This window comes from Amphibalanus amphitrite, unplaced genomic scaffold (genome assembly GCF_019059575.1).
Source record: "Amphibalanus amphitrite isolate SeventyFive unplaced genomic scaffold, NRLGWU_Aamphi_draft 000813F_arrow, whole genome shotgun sequence".
Lineage (NCBI taxonomy): Eukaryota > Metazoa > Arthropoda > Thecostraca > Balanomorpha > Balanidae > Amphibalanus > Amphibalanus amphitrite.
In genome coordinates, this window is record NW_024882307.1 from 288,284 (window position 1) to 307,832 (window position 19,549).

Sequence of the window (19,549 nt, forward strand, 5' to 3'; positions counted from 1 at the left end):
AATGTTGGTGCGGCGGTGGGACGGAGGGCGGCAGTCGCAGACGGGGCGGCGGCCGGAGCGTGTGTGCGTGTGTGTGGTCCGCGGTCACGTGGCGAATAAAGGAACGGGCGACGTGCTCCTGACGGACAGATTGGGCTGTTTTGGTGGTTGGCTTCAAAGGTGAGTTCAGGGAGTGTGCGGCACAATGAGGGGTGGGACTTAAACCATTTTGGGATACTTGGTGATTGAGTTTGATAGAAATATGATATTACTAATGGTGTAAATGGGAACTGTTCTTGTATCTTTGTTATTACCACCAAAATCTGCATGCCCGATGTAATGATTGGTAAACAAGTGCAAAGCTTGTTGGCAATCACACGTCTTTCCTGTCCCGGTCAATGGGAAATCGACACATTTCGTCTTTTTATGAATGTCATGGATTGTTTTGTCATTTAAATATTTCTAGGAATCTTCGCTGGAGGTTTGAAATGTCTTGCATGGAAATGTTTGAAACTCAAAAAACATGAATTTGATAAGGTTACATTGATGAAGCATGGCTTGCTTAGTACGCCTAAGCGATCTTATAAAGTAATGATTCAGTGATCTTTATATTATATCATCTATCTTCAACTTTTTTTTACTTGAGTTATCCACACATCCCGCAAGGTTGCAACACCCATAGAGCTTCCCGGTTCCACTATGACCCAGTGTTACACATCATTTCTTTTACAACAATGGCAACCTTCATTGTCTCCCCAGATTATCAAATACCCCACACCCTATTAGACACCTGTCCGTCCCTCTTGGACCAGACACGTCACAGCGGCAGTCCTACGGACTCCCGGCAGCGGAACGAACGGTGTGCCAGAAACGGGAGCCGGCGGCTGTCCGATGTCCCACTGCCGCCGCCGCCTCCGCCGCCGCACGCGCAAAGTCACGGCCATCGCCGGCGGCGCACAGTGTCCCGGATAGCGGCACAGAGCGGCCCGTGGCCTATTCAAACGCACCGGCCGCCGCCGGCTGAAAGACATATGGTGACTCGGCTACAGAAGGATGGAATCAGATCCTGGTGACGACCTGGATGGATGGACGTCTGGAGTTTGATTTGCTACCTGCTTATCATTGTCATTTGATGGTTTGAGTTCTTGTCGGATGCGGCCATAGAAGGGATGCGGATTTAGTGGTTGTTTATCTACCCGCATGGCTTGGAAGTTACGATTTGAATCCAGCCCAGCGTCTTACTTATCAGCGGTTCAGTGGCATTCATTGCATTGGTTCGTAGCATCTAACGTAGATGGAGAACATTGATATGCAAAGGAGTCGTGCAAGGCGGGTGCAATCACAGCAGGATGCAGGAAGGAGTCCAGCGTTCTGCTTACATAATCAAGTAGCTTCTCTAGGTGCTCGCATCCTACTCTACGGTATCGGGTACGCTCGTGGCACATATCTTTATGCTAACTGTAAGCCACTTCTGCAAAGGGAGAGAGACACAGATTGAATGCTGTAGATCCATTGCCTCACAGCATCCCTTGATTCACCATTTGAATCCCAAAGAGCAGCTCCAGGCCGCACGTGTCAAAGAGTCGCCCTCGGCCGTCTCGGGTAGCAAAGTAGCACATCCGGTCGGATCTGGCGGCGGCAGCGGGCCTTCCTCCGCGCAGCGAGCCGCACCGCCCGGCCGCAGGTTAACGGACCACGGCCCGACATTGTGCCCACCGAGTGACTTGCACGAATGGACCGAATCTAGTGACCCACTGCTGCTGTGGTGGCGTCTGCGGTGGCGGCGATGGAGGCGCCGATTCGTGGGAAACAGGTCTCCTGTAGTCAGCTCGGACCATTCAACAGTCGCTGCTTTTCGAATGGCGGTGTGAATGAGACGAACCATTCGATCATGCCGATTGAATGGGGCTGGTGGTGATGCGTCATCATTTGTGGGTCACATTAGTCATGGACTATTATTGACCTGCTCAAAGGCAGTACCGTCGAGGTGTTTCCCCGGGCTGAATGTTCGTGTGAACCCGGCCTTTTTGTGTGGCCTTGCTGCTTATTTCCGTTGTAATGGGCCGGTTTGCGGTGAACATGCACGTCGCTGCTATATCGGTAACACAAATGTCTGACAAATATGGAAGCAAACCACGAGTAGTGGCCTGTAGATCGCATTTCCAATGCGATATAGCATTTGTAAACTAGATAAATCGTCCTGCTGCGTGACTGATACCTCAAAACAAAGGCCCAAGTAAGCTTTTTGTCAGTTAAACTAAAGTCAATCTTTTGCATGGAGCATCGTGACTGACCTGCATAACTTTTAGCAGCTTTTGAGCAAGTTTTGAAACCGAACAAAAACACATGCACCGTTAGCAAATGACGTAGCATGTCCTTCCAAAACACGTCATCCTATTGATTGACAACCTCCAATATATTGATTACCTCACAACGCCCTTCTCTATTCAAACGCATCCATCCATCACGTCTCCAACGGACATCCCGACCGCATGTTCCGCCCGCCGACCGCCGCGGGGTCAAACACCGGCCCGCTGGCAGCGTGTCGGTGCAGTCGGCGGCGGCGGAGCGGGCTGACCTCAATCCAACGGCCTCGATCGGGGTCAGGCGCGCTCCACGCTGCCCGTGCAGACGGACCGGTCCCGTCTGCTGCAGCAGCCGACCCAACCCGTCCGGAAACAGCCCTCGGCGGCCGAGCGACCGGCCTCGACCGGCCCAGCCCGGCTGGAGCCGACTCGACCCGGGAGTCTGACCAACCCCCGTCCGTATAAAATGGCCCTCGGCGGCCGAACGACCGGCCTCGACCGGGTCCAGCCGAGTCCAACCGACCCCCGTCCGTACAAAATGGCCCTCGGCGACCGACCGACAGAATCGGACAGGCAATGACCGACCCCGTCCCTTTGTCTGTATTTCATATCGTAAACCCGTCCGCCTGTGTGTCCGATCGCCATTTCTTCAGCTCGTATGGGAAGCTACCGTTTCGCTCTGATGTGGACCGCATTGGCCATCGATTTGCGGCTTTTTCAGTAATTGTGTGCGCCGTAAAAGCGTTTTAGTGGCGATCAACTCAACACCGTTGAGTTGTTCTCGTTTATCCTCTCGGCATTGTTTTATTCACATCGTGAGAGAATTTCGAGGTCCAGATGCTCACCAGATTCACGCCAGATAACTTGATTTTACTCTTCTCATTCTGCTGCGTGACCCCTCTCCATGCTGGCTATACTGCCCTAGCCTCCAGTGCAGTCTCCCAGCTGGTATCCAGGTCCGGTGTTATGCCCTTAGCCTCCACTGCAGTCTCCCATAGCGGCCGTCGCATTGGTGTTAGTGTCCTACTGCCCATTGCAGTTTCCGGTTCTTGGTATTATCTGTCTATTCTCTACTGCAGTCTCTATGAGCGGCCGCCGGGCTGGTGTTAGGGCCCTACTGCCCACTGCAGTCTCTCGGTTTTTGGTGCTATTTACCGACTCTCTAATGCAGTCTCTCGTAGTGGCCGCCCTACTGGTGTTAGTGCCCTACTGTACACTGCAGTCTCCTAGTTTTCTGGTGTTACGTATCTACTCTTTCCTGCAGTCTCGTACAGCAGACGCCCCACTGGTGTTAGTGCCCTACTGCCCAATGCAGCTCCCTAGTTTCTGGTGTTGCTTACCTACTCGATATCGCAGTCTCCTTCCTCACAGTACCTGGTGATATGCTCCCTTGCATCAGTGCAGTCTCTGTCCGGCTGATATGCCACTGCCAAGCGCTGCAGTTTTTGACGTCTGCAGCCGCCGCTGCTGCACTGCAGCCCGACTGTGCACACATCTGCGCAGCAGGGCCCGTTACAGTTAATCCGGTGTGTCGCTGCTGAGTTTCCTGACGTGCCACTTACTGCTGGAATAGCACAGCCGTCGATAGAACCCGCTGGGCGTTACCAGATCGCCGTGCAACTGCTGCCTACAACACGGGGAGGCTCGCAGAGGTGTGACCTCTGGATGGCCCTCGTGCCTCATTCTCCTCCATATCAGCCCCATCCCCATCTCACCCTCCCTCAATATCGCACCTTTGCACCACCGCACCAAGAAGTGTGTCGAACACATTCAAAACACACTCACTCCGGCCAAACCGGTTGCGGCAGGAGTCGCTGAGGCGGCGGCCGGTGTCCGGTTCATACCACGTGCCGCGGGCTAGCCGGACGCGCTGTTGACCGGACGCTGCGCCGTCCACGGCACCCACTCAGCCGGCCGGACCACTGTGCCGGAGGTATAGTGACGTCACTGGCCGGTGGAGTGCAGGAGTTGCCCAAGAGAACCGGACGCATGATGCGTAGGGTCTGTTCTCAACTGCGACATAACTGTACTAAACTGCGCAGTTCCCGTCTAGGTTATGTTGTGAAATAAGTAGTTCGGCATCCGGCTTGAGTAAGAATTCGATAACATTCTACCTCTCTCAATTCAAAATACTTGGAAGACTGGACAATGTCCGTTATTGTGCCATCATACTTGAGGGAAGTGATGATGAATCACGCTTCTCTGCACTTATAACACGCACAGAGAGCGAGCCGCTAGTTCCTGTGATTGTGTGAGAGGTGTGTTCCTCTCGCCACACACCCATTCCCAATCTCACAGAAGTGGGTAATTATTGTAAGAGCCCATAATGAGCAGTGCCAAGTGCCTGAGAGTACGCCCTTCCCGGGATTCATTACTCACAGGGTAGTTGAGAGTCAGTGGGTCTAGTCAAACGCCATTGGTCACTCTGGACAGGCTATTGTGGCTGGGCCTACAATTAACTTCAAATTGACTGACCGTCTCCAGGAGGAAGGGGAATTCACCTGTCTTTATAGGTCAGATGCCACTTCATAGGATCTGCTCCAGCGGGGTCCTTATGGAATCAATACCAGTTCATATTCACAAACAATGACAGTCTGTGTTCATGATGCAGGCATGCAAAAGCAAAAGATTGACTTGCAGTTAGTCATTTCCAAGTCCCTGTTCCGCCTCTGCCGCAGCTTGCTCACCCTCGCCGCACCTGTGCCTGGGTCCGCCCCTGCACCGGTCGATGTGGGTCACTAGGTAGAGACCCGACCATGGCTAAACCACCACGGTCTGGCGGGAGCCATGCCGCGAGGGCGGGACCTTGCGTGCGTCTGTGGGGCTTTTTGTGCGCACCCCGACCCAGGCGGCTGCCCATCGACAAATGACGGATGATGACCTTTTTGTGGCCTGGGAGGTTTTAAAACGGTACTGTTTCCGGTGGACTGAAACGAAACGTTAATATCAACTTAGCGCAACAATGATATGGAATTTGATCGGCGTTAAAATATTTTGATTGCAGCATGCTTATAACACTTTGTTCATAGTATTCTTTCTGCGCCCATTTAGGTCTGAATTATCAAGGCTGTTTCACCGCAAAATGTGTGCACTGCTGCAGTTCCCTTGGAAAATCCGACGCTCCTAGACTGTGCACAATGGGAACACATTAACTTTGACTTTTTATCACTGCTTGCTAAACGAAAAAAACACTAGTCTGATGAAATGCTGGATGCAGTGATATTGCTGCAGGAATTATTTTAATTTTATTGTTTTGCATACCATCGACATAAATTGCCAAGCTTCTTTGCTTTCAAACCAATCTCCAAATGTAGCTTGCCGAATATGGTCCGCATTTATGTGGGATTTTATCAGAGAATATTGTTTGCACCACATCAACCCTTCAGAGACTATTTAATCATCCACCAATGAACCACCAATAAGATTAGCAAAGAACCTGTTTGCGTAACCCATCTCTCTCCCTGAACAACCATAACCATCGCCCTACCTCCCTCATCCCCTCACCCATCACCACCCCATTCCGGAACCCCATCTCCGGAACGGCGGATACCGGAACCGGATGCCGAGTGCCACCCCGTCGAGCTCCACTCTCCTCTGTCCCAGCCGACCGACTCCACATCCGTCCCAACTGACCCACTGCGCTCCTGACAACCGGTTGGCATTCGTTTCGAGATCCGCCGCCCGTGGCTGACGACACAGTGAGCATGACACACCGGTTTCGGGCTCAGCCGCCGGTGTGACACTTCGCCTATTGAGTCTGTGGTATTTACAAGAATCATGACACATGTTATTTATAGTCAGCAAAACAGCCGTTATTTCTGAAACATTAAATAGTTCTCATTTCCAAATTAGAAATATGAAACATAAAAGGCGAAGCCTTATACAGAGAAGTTTTAGGCACGTCGTTTGTTGTTTTAGCAACAGAGGAGGTACTTCCTACATGCCACTTCCTCAGCCCTCATCATCCATCCTACACTATTTCTTTCGCACAACGATAAGCCTTTTTTGACATATCCTCTCTGCTTGTTGCAGAATGCAGTCTACGTCACTCAACCGTGGCAACTGAACTATCATATATTGTTCAGGTAAGCCAATGTCGGTAGAAATTTCTCTGTGGTCTTCCAGTCACGCTCTGTATAGTCACGCTAGGCTAGTTAGCATTATTTTTCTCACTCAGTCTGACTTCACACCCACCAAAAGGCAGCCAAAAGTGGTTGGTTGAATGGTGCTATGCGATTGATGAGGCATGCCAACAAAGTCTTCGATCGGGGGTTTCACGACTCAGAATCCTTCGCAACTTACCCTGCTAGAAGTAGAGTATTCGTGCAGCGGAGGCTTAACGCCTTTGACTGCTAAGCAGCCTTTTTTCACTACCCTTGAACACTGACGAAAACTAAACCGCTTACTGGTCCATTGCTCCACCTGAAAACGTGCGTGAAGTAAGCATACGTATTCCTATAGAAAGAAAGTAGCTGGAAGTCTTAACTTGTTCTTGCTAGCTGAATCTGATCCTATGCTGATCCGATCTAGATCTGCTCTACTTCTGATCCTATATCCTGTTTAAAACATGTCCCAGTTCGGGAGTAGTAGCCTTACGCTCCCACGGTAGCTCAAAGGCTTTGTCATAACGCTTAGTCATGGTACTTTTGTTTGGAAATGAAACCTGCTTTCTAGGTAAATGCGTGTCAATATGTGCGTACTGTGCATGCAATCCATTCACGAAATACCTGGGATGTAACTAACAAATCAAAGTAGGAATGGAATGCTCATGCTACTCATGCATTACCACTACCGCTCATTACACGCCGTCAAAGTGTGAGACGTCATCACCAGGCCACACGCAGCCGTCGTTCAATCTCCTGCAGCACTGTTACGCTCTACCGTAGCACCCGCGTTACGCGCTTTCCCTGTAAGGAGTTCGTTCACCTTTGACTCCCAGCACGGCACTCTGCTATCTTCGTCCGAATCAGCATCTGAACATGCCGATTTGAGCTAGCCGCAGGAAAAGTTATTCGCCGTTTATGTAACGCAAAGACCGGCACTTGTGGCTGAAGTCGATCAGGGTGTGACCTCCGGACTAAAGGTCATACCACACGACGGCCAGACAATGCTCCAGAGGCCCCATACAGGAAGAGAACGAATCGAGACGGCTTAGTATGAGACCCAAGTACTGCACGGGTGCCACAGGTAGATTGGAGCTGCCCCGGTCAGGAAGTAGACCCACAGGACACGACAGTATAATCCCGCTATTGTTTGGCGTCGTGCACCTGCCCCGCCCGTATATTTGTTTACGGAAATGTTTTTGCCGGCCGAGGAAGTGCCGAATCTGCGGATATTGACCGTAAGCCGTCACCCTGGCGATCGAACACGATACGCCACGTCTATCCGCTGCTCCGCTCTGCTGTCCGTGTTCAATCACTGGTATCAGCGGTGGGCGTTATGAGGTGGCGGTATTTCTAGGCTCGTATGAGTCCCGTTGGTGTGACCCATCGTGACAGCATCCTCCCCACCCCCGCTCCATTATCCCCCCCTCCCCCCCCCGGACGGAAGTTCCTACGGCGGTCGGGGTTAGCAGGTCACTCGAGTTGCGCAACCCTGCCTCGAGCGCCGGCCGCTGCAGACCACGCGGACAAAAGGTTACGGTACTTGAGCGGTCCTCCCCTACTACGCCAAGCCGTGGGAGTGTGTCCGGCTATAGCGGAGCGGTCGGTAGCAGGACTTGACTCATCAGATATGGACCCAGTTCCTTCGCGTGACTGCCGAACGCATTCTCAGGGAAGTTGCACTGCATTTTATTCGATAGAATTTCAGACAGGTCTGTGAAACTGAATGCCACAAGGCTTTAGTTCGGTGGCTTGGAAATACTTTGAACTCATTCCCAGCAATGAGTTAAGCACCATACAAAGGGATTCGATTTTCTAACGATCGATGCAGAGTAATGATGAGATGACTCATCTGGAATCGCCCTATCATCAGTGACATTTTAAAATGACATCGATAGATTTGCTGGGCTGATCCGATGGTGCACCAAGGAGCGCCCACCTGGCTCCTCAGTCGGCGCCACGGCGCGCCTGGTAACTCGGGCTCCACTCATGGCGCGGCGGCGGTGGCGGCGCGGCGGTCACTGACTGGAGTTTCTCTCCGAGGAGAGTTTCCCTCGCTGACCCTGATAGCTCCTGAGCCGTGGATGGACGAGTGCTCGGTCGGCTTTTTACGACCGCCAGCCACGCCGACCAGCCACGCATGGAGGCCCGTTTCGCTTTCGAACGGCGCGAAATATTGTCCCCCAGCTACCGAGGTGGAACGGAGGATACTTGGTGCCCATGCCCCAGTGCCGGTGGGAAAAATCAGAGCGTGCTGACTTCTCGGGGTCATATGGAGGGTCAGGACGTCCCTGAACACAATACGGTGTGGTACAAGTTCACTGTGCGGAAATAGGGGTCAAGTAGTGAAAAGAAAGCGCCACGCCTTTGCGCACTGCTCCAGATCATGTGCGGGATTTGTTGGTAGAAAGTGCGTGTGTTTTGAACGTTTGGTGTCTTGTTTATGCACACAACAAAGCAGCCTTCCATGATTTAAATGGCTATTATGTGTTGTTTTAATACGGCACAGACGCGCCATATGTAATTGGAGTCGTTATCGTGTGGGGAAATAGCACTCTAAGACAAAATGTATATCAATTTGCACTAACGAATTCTTTGCTGCTGAGAGCATCCGTTTTTTACTGAACCAGATTAGAGAAAGAAATTTGATTACATCGCTTCAATGTGTGTTTAATACACCCATCATCCACAAATGCCAATTAGTTGCGATTGAATCTCCAAAGCCGTATCTCTAACAATGACGAAAAGCCCGTATCTCTTAGATCAGCGAGGTAGGTCACCCCAATAAGCCGTTATCTCCGATCTCAGTTCGGTGCCCCTGAGGAGCTTCCCGTTGCATGCCCTCGCGTCATCTGATTGTTCCCGGTAGCTGCAGTGTCCCCCTGCGTCCCCCTCGTCATGTCTGGCTGTCGGCGGTCGGCAGATCGTGAGCTGACGTCGTCGCTGGCGGTTCGACGACCCGACGCCGTCGGCCGCCGCTGCTGCTGCGGAGGCGGGCACTTTCTCCCGGGCCAACGCCCGCTGCTGGGGGGGGGGGGGGGCGTCGGGGGTACCTCGTCGCCGTTGTGGGTAGGATTCGAGGAACTCGGCCGTCTGGCGGAACCGACGATACTGCCGTCGAGGAAGGTGCCTCTGTCACGGATGTGGTCCGGTTCGACTACAACGGTTCGATGGGCAGAGTACGTTTGCATAGTGGAAGACTTTTCACTGAATGATCATGCAAATAGCGGTGACTTTCTCCGGCCATGAGCCTTGGAATTTGATGCAAATGCACTGAATACATCCGGTTCTGCTGGTTTACTTGTTCCACATTATTCGTGAGGATTGGTATAAGACTTTGCATCGCTTTCATTTTCGTTGACATCATATACAAGTAAGATAGGCAACAACATTGTATTTGATATTGATTTCTCTTCGGTGCATATAAATATAATTATTTCATGACAGATCCATAGCATAGTGCAGTGCTTCCCAGCCATTAGCATCTAACCAAACTTCCCAAGAAATCCTGAGCTGTGAAGCATGGCGTCTGTAGTATTTTTACCGTCTCGGCTGGCTCGGGGGGAGCTGCGTCATTTCGGAGCAACGGCCGGCACTCACTTTCGACGGCGCGGCCGGTCAGTCGCCTTTCCGGACGGCCGGCGCGGCGCCACGCCCGGTGGTGCGCAGTTGTGTGCGCCAAGCTTCCTCGATTCCGACTCGCAGCTGAGCTGTCTCAGTCCTGAGCCCTGGCACTCGGCTGTGTCAGCTCTAACACGCAGCTTTCCTAGCTCTGACGTGCAGTTCATGGCTGCGGCCATTCCCAGCTATGTAGAGCCAAACGAAATAGAATAATTTTATTTTTCCGGACTTTATTGAGACGTGAGGGATAAACAATGCACTGCATAGCCACCCAACAAAATAATGTATCATCATCATGTATCATCATGTATTACAACAATCACGAATGCCGGTTGGCCCTGGTGATGTTAAATCTGGATCACACATCATGCACACATCAGTATCGCACATACACACAAGTACATACACACAAGTACATACCTACTCACATTACTACTGATTTTAGATTGATTCATTCTGCATTACTCATGAGCAATTTCAATTACAATCAATCAATCACGTTTACGCCGAATTTACATGTGTTTGAACGTTTTTCCGAAAATCTTCCACAGATTCGGCTTCCATCATGCTGGGCAAAAGTTGGTTCCACTCTCTTATGGTTTTTGGGAAAAACGAGTTATGGTACTGAAGTAATCTCGACGGAAGTCTCTCTATCTTTTAAGGGTGATCACTCCGTGATATATAGCTAGGTTCACATATAATTCTACTAACATCTACTTTCATGTTGCCATGGTGTAATTTGTACAGTAAGCATAATCTCGCCTCTCTACGTCGGCTTTCTAGGGATACCCATCCTATTGTGGCCAGCATGTCAGTAACACTGCTATGTCGGTCGTAGTCATTAAGTATAAATCTAGCAGCACGCCTTTGAACCATTTCCAGCTCATGCTTCATGCCCTCTCCCCATGGGTCCCAAACAGAGCTGGCATAGTCTAGATGTGGCCTAACACATCTAAAATAATAAGTTACATGCATTTGTAATTGGCTATGCCTAGTTACCCTAGAATTATATGGGTAAACATTGCGAGCTACAGGATTCTTCTTTTCAAAAGCTTGTACCGTCTATCACGTAGCACATTTTCTGTGAAGGGAAATATTGCATTCAAACTGTAGTCCTGCTGACTTAATCCACCACATTTTTGCTCAGCTTCCCAGTGATGATCGCGTGACTTATCTCGCGAGCTCTTCCCGTATGGGGCCCCATGGCCGACAGTTCCTTGATCTTTGAAGGCTGCCGGATAAATTCTGGTGAATCCAGGAGCAGTTCAATGCACCTCAGCTTAGAACTGGCCTCGCAATGGATGCCATGAACAGATGATTTTAGCCTCTCGTTCTCAGCCCAGCCAGCGAGGCTGTGTTTACAGCTCGTCGGTCAAAAGCCCGAAAGCTCTGTGAATTGTTGCGGCTAGGTTGTTATGGGTGTTTTGAAGCCTTGAAAACAAATATTATCCGATGTGATAAATGAAGGCAGTAGGATATTTGCTGCCTTTGGGGTTGCCGCTAAGATGGGCGATTTTTTACACAGGAATGATGCCTCCATTTAATCAAAGATTGTCGTTACTAGTCAAGGCTTATCAACTTGCTCAATTTTTAATTTTAACCTTTGATTTTTTGACATATAAATGCGAAAAAAATGCCGGTGAAAAGACTAACGCTGGCTGTCCCAAACCACCCGTCGATCTGCAAATCATCCAACTGCTTTGCATCTTCTTCTCCAGCTAACAGCATGTCCCTCTTGCTGTTTCAGTTCCTGAGAACATCGAGAGCCACCACTCGAGTCCATCTGTAGCGACAAACAGCGAGCCCATCCACAGCCACACACTCACACAACCTCACAGCGCACAATGAAGCTGTACCAGCAGACGTCCCCAGACTCGGTCCAGGCATGGACCCAGGAGGACTTCGGCTTCCCGATCGACAGCAAGGCCGGTCTGGTCTCCAGCCTGGACCACCTGTTTCGGCCCAGCTCCCCGGCGCCGTCATCGTCCTCCGCCATCTCCTGTGCGGCAGCGTCATCCAGCTTCGCCGAGCTGAAGCCCGTGCCGCCACTGAAGGCGCTCACCCAATGCGACTTTGTAGGCAGCTCAGTCGGAGAGGTAGACTCACAGAGCTACTACCCGGAGCCCGGTCCCGGCACTCCTGAAGTCGTGTCCACGACTTCAGTCAGCATCGGCGAGCTCTCGGACTCTGTGATGCTGAAGCCGGCTGAGCCCGTCTCCCTCGAATCAGACTTCTCCACCACCGACATCGCCGCCGACGACGACTTCGCGTCCATCATCGGCAACGCCATGGTGGACCCACAGCTTGTGGTTCCCGAGAACCTCGAGCTGGGTAGCTTCACCAGCAGCGACATGCACGAACTGGAGGCGTGGATCGACGGCCAGTCGCAGGCAGCGCGGCACAGCGCGGCCGCCAGCCTGCCGCCTCCGGCGCACACCACCCTCCAGTACGGCGGCAGCCCCATGCTGCAGAACCTGCTCTCCGGACACAGTTACGCACCGGCGCGGGCGCCGCCGCCTCCCGGCTACGGCGGGATGCTGCCCGGGGGTCCCAGCGGACCGCTCCACCAGCGGCTGCAGAAGCCGCTCAGCACGTACAGCCCGCCCTCGTACAGCAGCGACCAGGCGACATCCTCTTCCACCGAGTCGGCCGCCAGCGCCAAGAAGCGGCGCGCGCTCGCAAGGTCCTTCATCAAGATGTCGATCGTCTCTGAGGGCACCAAGGACCGGCCCATGCATCGCTGCACGATCTGCAATCGGCCCTTCCTCAACAAGTCCAACATCAAGGTCCATCTCCGCACCCACACCGGCGAGAAGCCCTTCAAGTGTGAGACATGCGGAAAGGCCTTCCGGCAAAAGGCCCACCTTCTCAAGCACTATCACATCCACAAGCGCATCAGCAGGGACTGATAGAGAGCCAGTGCTGTGCTGTGGGACTGAAGTGCGTTACGAAGGGGGCCAATCGGACTCGCGATGGTCACCCACGTGTGCGGGCTTTCAAGCGCTGCTGGCGCCGCTTCGCTGACGGAACCCCCCACTGCCGAGTCGGTGACACGACCGTGCCTTGAGATGACCCACCGACCCTCCCCACCCTCGCAGCCGCGGCGGCGGCACGGCGCGCGCGTCAGGGCTGACTTCCCAGCGTGGCGCGGCGCGGCCCGGTCGGCCCGGCGGCGCGGCCGGCCGGCCATGTGGGTCAGCTCCGGCGCCGGGCCGGATCTAGGCCGATGAACGCCCCGGTGACAACAGCGCCAGTGCGCATGCGCGGCAGCTGCGTGAGGAGAGAGTCGGCGAGCTGCCCAGTTGCCCCCAGGCGACTCGGGCTGGTGCCGGCTTTTGACTGTGAGAAGGGATGTGCTATAATAAGACACGTGCCTGTGTCAGGTGCATTGTTATGACTGAATGTTTTTTATGTAGCTTGACCGTAGACAGTGCGCATTTCCGGGTTTTGACTTTGAGACATTGAACTATTTATCATCAAACTGACGTGATGGCTGACGTGCGACAGTTGCGACATTAGATCAGAAAGTTCAACGGAATCGCTTGATTTGGTCTAGCACATTTCCATTCACATTTTACGCCTTTTGTGCAAAACTATCACGGTAGTATATAATCTGTATCAGTTAAATCAGTGCAATGCGGATTTCGTGACCTAGTAATGTTCGACGTGAGCATTCAAAACATGGCGGCTAAGTGATTCCCAATACCCTTTCAAGCATTGACATGTTGTTAACACCAATCTCGCGTGATACTTTTGACGGTGATACACCTGATAGCGACACTGACTCGACGACTCCCTCCCCTCCCCTCCGATCACATCCTGTTCCACATCCAGCCTCCAACTGCAGCCTACACGGCCGCGGAGTCACCCCTCTCGGCCGGCAGGACTTCCTTCTGCAGAGGCCGCCGGACCGGACCAAACGAACCGGGCCGGACCGGACCGGCCGGCCGGACCACTCATGACCACGGCTCGCTCGGCGGGCGCCGAGCCGCTGGAAAGTCGCTGCCCCAGATAGGCGTGTAACACTTCTGGAGGCTCAGCGCCGCTCCGCTGCCGGCGCCGCTCGGCTGCGCGCCTGGTCGGCTGGTTGGCTAGCTGGTCGGTTGGCTGGCTGCCTGGCTGGCTGACCGGCTAGCTGGTCGGTCGGCCGGTCGGCCGGCCGGCTGGTCTGCGGGTTGGCCGACCGGCTGTCTGCCCGGCTTCTAGGCCGCCCCGTCGACCGATGTTTTAATCTCTCACCCGGCCAAGAGGGACGGACGGCCGGAATCGGTGTCACCCACCGACATCCGGCTGTCCCCCTTCGGCACTCCGGTGTGCTGACTGTGGTTTTACGGCCAGGGGCAGGGTCACAGAAGGGGTGTGTAACCACCGCTGCGGTAGGCGGGCGGTAATCGGGGTCAGGTGGAGGCCGGACGCCCGAGAACCAGGCCGGGTTCCGTGAGACGCGCCCGAGCGCCGTCGGCGAGCTGTACCCGACTGACTGTGACTGGGACGATACGGGACAGGGACGGGACAAACGCGACAGAGTAGAACCACTGGACGTAGCGCCATCGCCGGGACGACACGGGACTGACTGAGGGACGGACGTGCGCGCAGCGCCGCGGACTGACGGACAGGAGAGCCACTGTGATAGTGTCATGACACGTTGGTCCACCGTTCGGCCACCCAAGTCTGATGACAGCCTTAGAATCGTCCCTCCTGATACTGGTACAAACGCGATAGCACGGGTGCGCGCGCGGACAGAGTCGGCCGCTCTCCCCGGTGCCTGGCAATGTGCCGCTGTCGGTCCATATCCTCGCCTATTTATTCTGTTGTTTTCGGCTGTCGTACGGCGCCGCAGCGGTTCGCGCGGCGTGTCGATGCGCGCGAGACCGCGCGATGGGAGCGAGCTGCAGCGCTCGGCCCTTGGATCGCCGATCTCTGGTTGTTGTTGTTGAGTTTTATTGTTGTGACTGTGGGTGTTGCGTTGGTGCCTGTTGTTGCGGGTGGAACTGGTGCGGTTTCTGATGGTGGTGCGTTATAGTGTCTGCAGCGCGGGTCACTAGTTTCTGCGCGGCTGGAGCGATAGAGTGCGTCTGGCCCCGAGCGGGCTGCTTGTCACCTCGAATTAGTCATTATGTGTTCATAATACATGCGGAAACTGAGTAGAGCACCTGTCCAGTGCTGTTGACTAGACCAGTTACCACTAAGCTTTGTTCTTCTAGCGTGCTGTCTTCCTTTCTGTTTCGTCGCCTCTTCCATTTTAAGCTATGAGGTTATGGTAAGACACGGATGAGCAAATAAATGAACCGTTTTTGGTGAAAATGTCGTTTTATGACTGCATGCTCGTGTTCGCTCTTGATACAACTATCTATTCTCTTCACGAACTATCAACGATAACATTTTTCTATGCAGACCAATTTTAACACTGTGCATGGATATTCACGCAAATATCAGCTGGAGTATGTACTAACAACCGAAGGACTCCTAAAAGTGCGCGTCGCTGCTACACAATCACCACCTTCACGCTCCCATTGAACTTCTTGTTCTTGCCTCATAGTTGTACTCTTTCATGTTTGCGTTGGAGCTGCTTTTCTCAAATCTAAGTGGAAATGTGATGTTTTTCTCCATTATTCTTATCTAAATATTTGTGTTTTTTTTTTTCTTTCTCAGATATGTCTATCAGCTTAGCGCTCATCGACTTTACTTCACAATCTTGTCGAACCAGAATGTAGGCAGCTGTTGTCTTAAAACTCCTTTGGCATTCAAGCATAAAAAATATCTTGTGGCAACGTGCCTTGGATACCTTACTGCAATGCCTAACAATTTAATTATTTTATGTATCAAATGTCAACGTTTGAGTGATGACTTTCAAGGCAATCTAGTCTGTTCATGATAATGACATTTATTGGTCGAAATAAATATAAACTTTGGAATTATTCGTATATTGCTACTGCAATACACGTCATAAAATAATGTTATGTCTTTCACGTATTCATGATTTTTTTACCTTTTAAATAAGCGTTAAATAAGCAATAGTATTATGTGACTTAATTAGCAGGGGAAAATCATTGGAAGCTGAGCCTAACTTTGACATATGAAGAGATAAGAATAAGTCAATCCCATGGGACTAACTGCACCTAGAAAAGCGATGTGCTGAAGTTACTTTACACGTAATTTTCTCATTTTCACCAAAGCTCGATAAGTCATGTGCAAAGTAGTTTCGAACATCAGAACATGCCACCAGACCAGAGTGCAGGTGTCCTGGAAACTCGGGATTAGTCAACTTTTACATGTCATCGCATACTTGTTTTTAATTGTTTGCCTATCTAGTTAATTTCACATCGGGAGGCACATCCACTGAGTACAGTGGTTACTTCGTGCCTGGACTTCAGCATTTTCAACTCCTACTTTTTTCTTAATTAAATTGTAAGGATGTCTGATCTCGCCACTCGGCACACACGCACCTACTCGCAATCACATACAATCATGCAATCGCACCGCCTCAGGAACTCACGAGATATCAGCAGGGCGCTCGCTCTTGTCGGACATTATGCTAAATATCGGCCGATTTAACACGCGCAGTGGAAGGGGGGGGGCGGATTCCGCCCACCCCTCCTGTTTTTCGCCAATAACTCGCGCCGCAAGCATGATATTAATGTGAACTTTTGGCTACCTGTCCAGAATTGAACTGCGGATCTTATCGTGCAAGAAATAAGAAAATCGGGTCACAACTTCTCTTGTAATAGCGGTGTAAAGTCAAACATCCTAGGCCGGCGCTAGCCGTTACGCGCCGCCTGAATTGTAGACTGTGCCAGGGCGGGACGGATCCGTCTTTACATCGCGCTCCTTACCGCTGATTATCTTCGATTGGCGTCAAATTTTGTGAAAAGACTAAGAAATGTACAGGCAATTTCATGGTCCAAGAATTTTGAAAATCGCCCGGTAACAACTTGAGTTATGAGTGTGTAAACACAAAATTGTGATTGCCGCGATTCCCGCGTCGGCCGATCCCGCTTCAGCCGGCGACATCTTACCCTTAGCAGGCTTCTAGCTGCCATATTTATTGTTGGATTAACTAGAAATTCACCATACATACTCACAAATGTATGATCTTTCGTATTGTGAGAGAAAAAAGAAAATCAGCCGGTAACTTTTTGAGTTATCGGCGTGTAAACGCAAAAAAAGTCGCTCATATGGCAGATTTGACCACATTTGACCTCATTTGACCTTGAAGATATTGACCTAGGGTCATGAAATTCACACACAACAGAGTTCCCCAGAGCTTTCACCTACCCTCCAAATTTCGTCTTTCTAGCTCCAGTGGGAGCTGAGATCTTAGGGGGGGCGACATCCGCCCCCCCCCCCCCATCCACTGGGCGTAGTACTCGCAACCCTTCCACTGCGCGTGTTAAGCGTTAGCCACTGTCACACCACACCCACACCACACACCACTGTCAAAGCACGCGAAAAACCTCAAATGCGATACGAACATCAAACAGGCACTGGCGAGCTTCCTTCGTAATTCAATCAGCACCAACCGGGGGTCAAATGACACACGATTGGCGGCCCGCCTGGGAAGGACCTGCCGGGTCGACGGACCCCTAACGGCCAATCTGACTGACTCCATCAGTAGAGGGACAGATTACGGGGCGGTGGGTACCCAAGGTGCAAGCCCTGGGTGGCCTTGGTGGCCGGTGGGCTGGGACCTCCCGTGGGGAGGGGACGGGGTGGGACGGAAGGGTACGGACGGGTTACCGACGCTGACCGGTGGCCGCAGCGGGACCTTTGAAGGAGGTGGGCGGGCGCTCCCGTGCTGTCACCGGGTCCAGGTGGGTGTAACCCTTTGATAAAACCGCCCAGAGCGGCCCGCGTTTGACAAGACGAAATCGCTCTAATCCTCGACACTTGGACACAAGGAAATGTCGCCAGTGTGTCTGGATTGTGGTTACGTCCAGCCCGTAGGGACCGATCTCGCAGCATGAACGCTCGTCGTAGCTTGCAGAAATGTTTGCAAACAATTGTGCGGCTTGGGTACCAAAAAAGAGGCTACCAGCTAGCAAAACAATGTAGTCGTGTAATTGCTCCTTTTAAAGCAACCTCCGACGTAGCTACTTGGGACAAAGAAGTCTGTCGGTGTTTTCGAAATTCATATGCCTCTAGTTTCGGAGATGTCTGGTCATTCAGCTACGAGTATATTGAGTTCCAGATTCAGTTTAAGAGCCCATCACTCATCCCCATCATAGTTCAGCGTTAGGGAAGGGGTCACCGCTAGTGATGTCAATTACGGAAAATCGGAATACCGATACCAAACCAAATACCATCCAAAACCGTGGGGAAATACCGAAACCAAAGCAACTTGGAAAAATGAGGGAATACCAACTTTTTACCGATTTCTTAGCCTCTTATACATTAGTGATGGTTCATGATACCAATAAAATACCAAACACATTGCGATTGAAATACCAAATACCAAGTTGGTATCGGTTTGGTATCGGTATACCAAAAAGTTGGTATCCGATTGTAATCTCTAGTCACCGCAGATCACATCATAAGGCCAAAGGGCATTATTTCATCCGTATGTCGTTGAATTGTGATGAATTGGATCGCTGGCCAGCGGAGATGAATACCGGATTGTTTGTCAAAAGGACAGTGAACAGTAAATAGGGCCTTTGATAATGATAGGCTGATGGATCATCATTGGTTACCGCTGACGTAGAGATGCCCGCACAATGGACTGTGTGTGCCTCGGGTTGGTCGTGGCTCCCTGCATCGATTATACAGTTATGATAATAACTGTGCCGTATTTTCAGACCAAATAGGTAACGGGTTTTGAGCTGTGCCATAACTTTGCCAGCAAATGTACCATACCTACAGTCATTTCATACAGGGGCGGTCACAGCCGTTTTGTTTTGTTTTTCTCTTTTCCTGATTAGTATGAGGGCCTATTAACCTCTAAGTAGGGCACATTGCACATTTTGAAACAAATAAATTCATCCAACAAATAGTCAAATAGCTAAACGTCATATCAACGCTTATCAAATCATTTATCTTTAACTGTCACACAATTATCAGCCTAAATTTATCCTCTCTCAAATGATCAGCAAACAAGGTCATCGATCCTCAAACGATTGGCCATCAAATAATCGATCGACAAATCATCAGTCGTGCGCTTACGCGGGTTACTCCTCACCATACCGATAGGTACCGTCTGGTATTTGTTAAGTAGCTGCGTGTGAGTTCCGCTAAATTAGTTGAGGAACCTCCCCACCGCCCCAGTTGCTAGGCGATCGGCTGGCCTCGTTCCCCACTCGCCAGCCGCCAGCCGGCCGCCCGTGCTCTGATTGCTCCGCTGTGTGACGTCACCAGGTCACGTGACCGGCGCCGGCGGCTGACCCCGTTGACCCGGTTGGATCGGCGTCGGTCCGTCAAAATGGCGTCGAACGGTACCGTCCGGTGGTTGGGGGAGGGGGGGGGGCGTTGCACTGCCCACGTGTGCGTAGGAGTGGACGGGGAGGGGAGGGTGTAAACCAGTTAGTACGCGGAACGGAACCGGGCTGG

The 19,549-nt window shown here is 51.8% G+C and overlaps 1 protein-coding gene across 2 annotated transcripts; it reads left to right on the top strand.

Annotated features, from left to right (window-relative positions):
* Positions 1 to 15,156, top strand: LOC122366524 (B lymphocyte-induced maturation protein 1 homolog). 2 transcript variants are annotated; one of them, XM_043338878.1, is made up of 3 exons: positions 1 to 159; positions 6,318 to 6,370; positions 11,757 to 15,156. In XM_043338878.1, exon 3 carries the CDS (start codon positions 11,854 to 11,856, stop codon positions 12,916 to 12,918), a length of 1,065 nt encoding a protein of 354 aa, XP_043194813.1. In that variant the 5' UTR covers positions 1 to 159; positions 6,318 to 6,370; positions 11,757 to 11,853; the 3' UTR covers positions 12,919 to 15,156. The 2 variants fall into 2 exon arrangements, with proteins under 2 accessions (XP_043194813.1, XP_043194814.1); XM_043338879.1 differs by lacking the exon at positions 6,318 to 6,370 and having other exon boundaries at positions 15 to 159.
* Positions 15,157 to 19,549: the final 4,393 nt, after the last annotated feature.

Coding starts and splice junctions, on each gene's coding strand:
- LOC122366524 (XM_043338878.1), top strand. CDS start 11,854: ATGAAGCTGTACCAGCAGACGTCCCCAGACTCGGTCCAGGCATGGACC.